This window comes from Elephantulus edwardii, unplaced genomic scaffold (assembly GCF_000299155.1).
Source record: "Elephantulus edwardii isolate Elephantulus edwardi_28Jun2011 unplaced genomic scaffold, EleEdw1.0 scaffold00009, whole genome shotgun sequence".
Taxonomy (NCBI): Eukaryota; Metazoa; Chordata; class Mammalia; order Macroscelidea; family Macroscelididae; genus Elephantulus; species Elephantulus edwardii.
In genome coordinates this window covers 5,996,084-5,997,449 of record NW_006399759.1, presented here as the reverse complement: position 1 = coordinate 5,997,449, position 1,366 = coordinate 5,996,084, and the positions used below count along the sequence as shown (strand labels likewise).

Sequence of the window (1,366 nt, the reverse complement as noted above, 5' to 3'; positions counted from 1 at the left end):
CTCTGTTCTATATCATTCCTGGTAGTCTGTCTCATTATTAATAATTATAAAAACACTTTACCCTTGGTCTGCAACAGTAATTCTTTTTAGAAATATTCTTAATTATCTTTACCAGGGATTGAGAGACTCTACATTAAAGTGCATGTTTAAGAAATCTATCTGAGGGGAGCTCTGGTGGCCTAGTGGCAAGAAGCTGCACTGCAATCCCAGAGCAGCACGGTTTGAATCCACCAGATGCTCTGCCGGGAAAGGAGGGACAATCTCCTTCCTGTACCAGTCAGATCTGATTTGACGGTACACACACACACACACACACACACACACACACACACACACACAAATAATAAAATAAAAAAAAAGATAAAAAAAAGAAATCTATCTGATAAGATCCAGTGATGTTCTGTATTTTTCGTTGCATCCTTCCAGAAATGTGTCCTGAGAATGGATCGTGTGTGCCCGATGGACCAGGCCTCTGGCAGTGTCTTTGTGCTGATGGTTTCCATGGCTACAAGTGTATGCGCCAGGTGAGGCTTTAGACTTTAGAGGTAAGAAATGGGTAGAGCAGAAACCCATCTTAAGGAAGTCATAATATCAGAAACTAATGTTGGTCACCTAGTGAAGCAAAGCTATAGTTACCCTAAATGAGAGCTTTAGGCTATTAGTCAACAGCTATTAGGAACAGGGTTCGGGAGGAGGATGCGATGTGATGCTCAATGAGATTTTTTTGGACTGTTACAGGGCTCGTTTTCACTGATTATGTTCTTTGGGATTCTGGGATCCACTACGCTATCCATCTCTCTTCTGCTGTGGGGGACCCAACGTCGAAAAGCTAAAGCTTCGTGAACTGCGTGGGTCTCCTTGGTGACCTGAAAACCTCCTTCAGGCATAGGCAGGGCCCAGGCCGATGCTCAAAGGACCATGGAAAATGGCCCCATGCTCGAGGGTTGTGGACAGTTTCGCTGGGAATAGGGAGCTAGTACTAGTTCCCATTTGTGGTGTTGACTATAATAAACATTTCTCTTCGTCTTTTTTCAGGGAAAGTTAGCCTGACTGTGTGGTTATTGGTTGGGATGGGGGAGGCTGTTTGGGGAAACATCGGCATTTTTGCATTTTGCATTTTGCGTTGGTGGCCTAGCAGGGCACTGGTCACCTAGCAGGTAAGGAGTTGTGGTAAAGACAGGCAGCTGAAATCCAGCAGCTGCCCCACGGGAAGAAAAGTCTCCTCGCGAGCGGCTTACAGCCCGAGAGGGCCTGCTGTGCGATGCGCGTCCTGCTAGCAAGCATGTCAGCAGCCGCGCGGGCTCCAGAGGCAACCCGAGGCCTGAGCAGCCTCCCGCGCGCCGCGCGCGGCCCCGCCCCGGCCCCG

At 48.2% G+C, this 1,366-nt stretch overlaps 1 protein-coding gene across 1 annotated transcript in view; it reads left to right on the top strand.

Moving 5' to 3' along the window:
• ATRAID (all-trans retinoic acid-induced differentiation factor) overlaps window positions 1-843 on the top strand; it is a 19,439-nt gene extending 18,596 nt beyond the window's left edge. Inside the window, exons 6-7 of the mRNA XM_006880594.1 lie at window positions 427-524; window positions 739-843. Coding sequence (XP_006880656.1) covers window positions 427-524; window positions 739-843 — 203 coding nt within the window. The remainder of the gene's footprint in view (window positions 1-426; window positions 525-738) is intronic.
• Window positions 844-1,366: the final 523 nt, after the last annotated feature.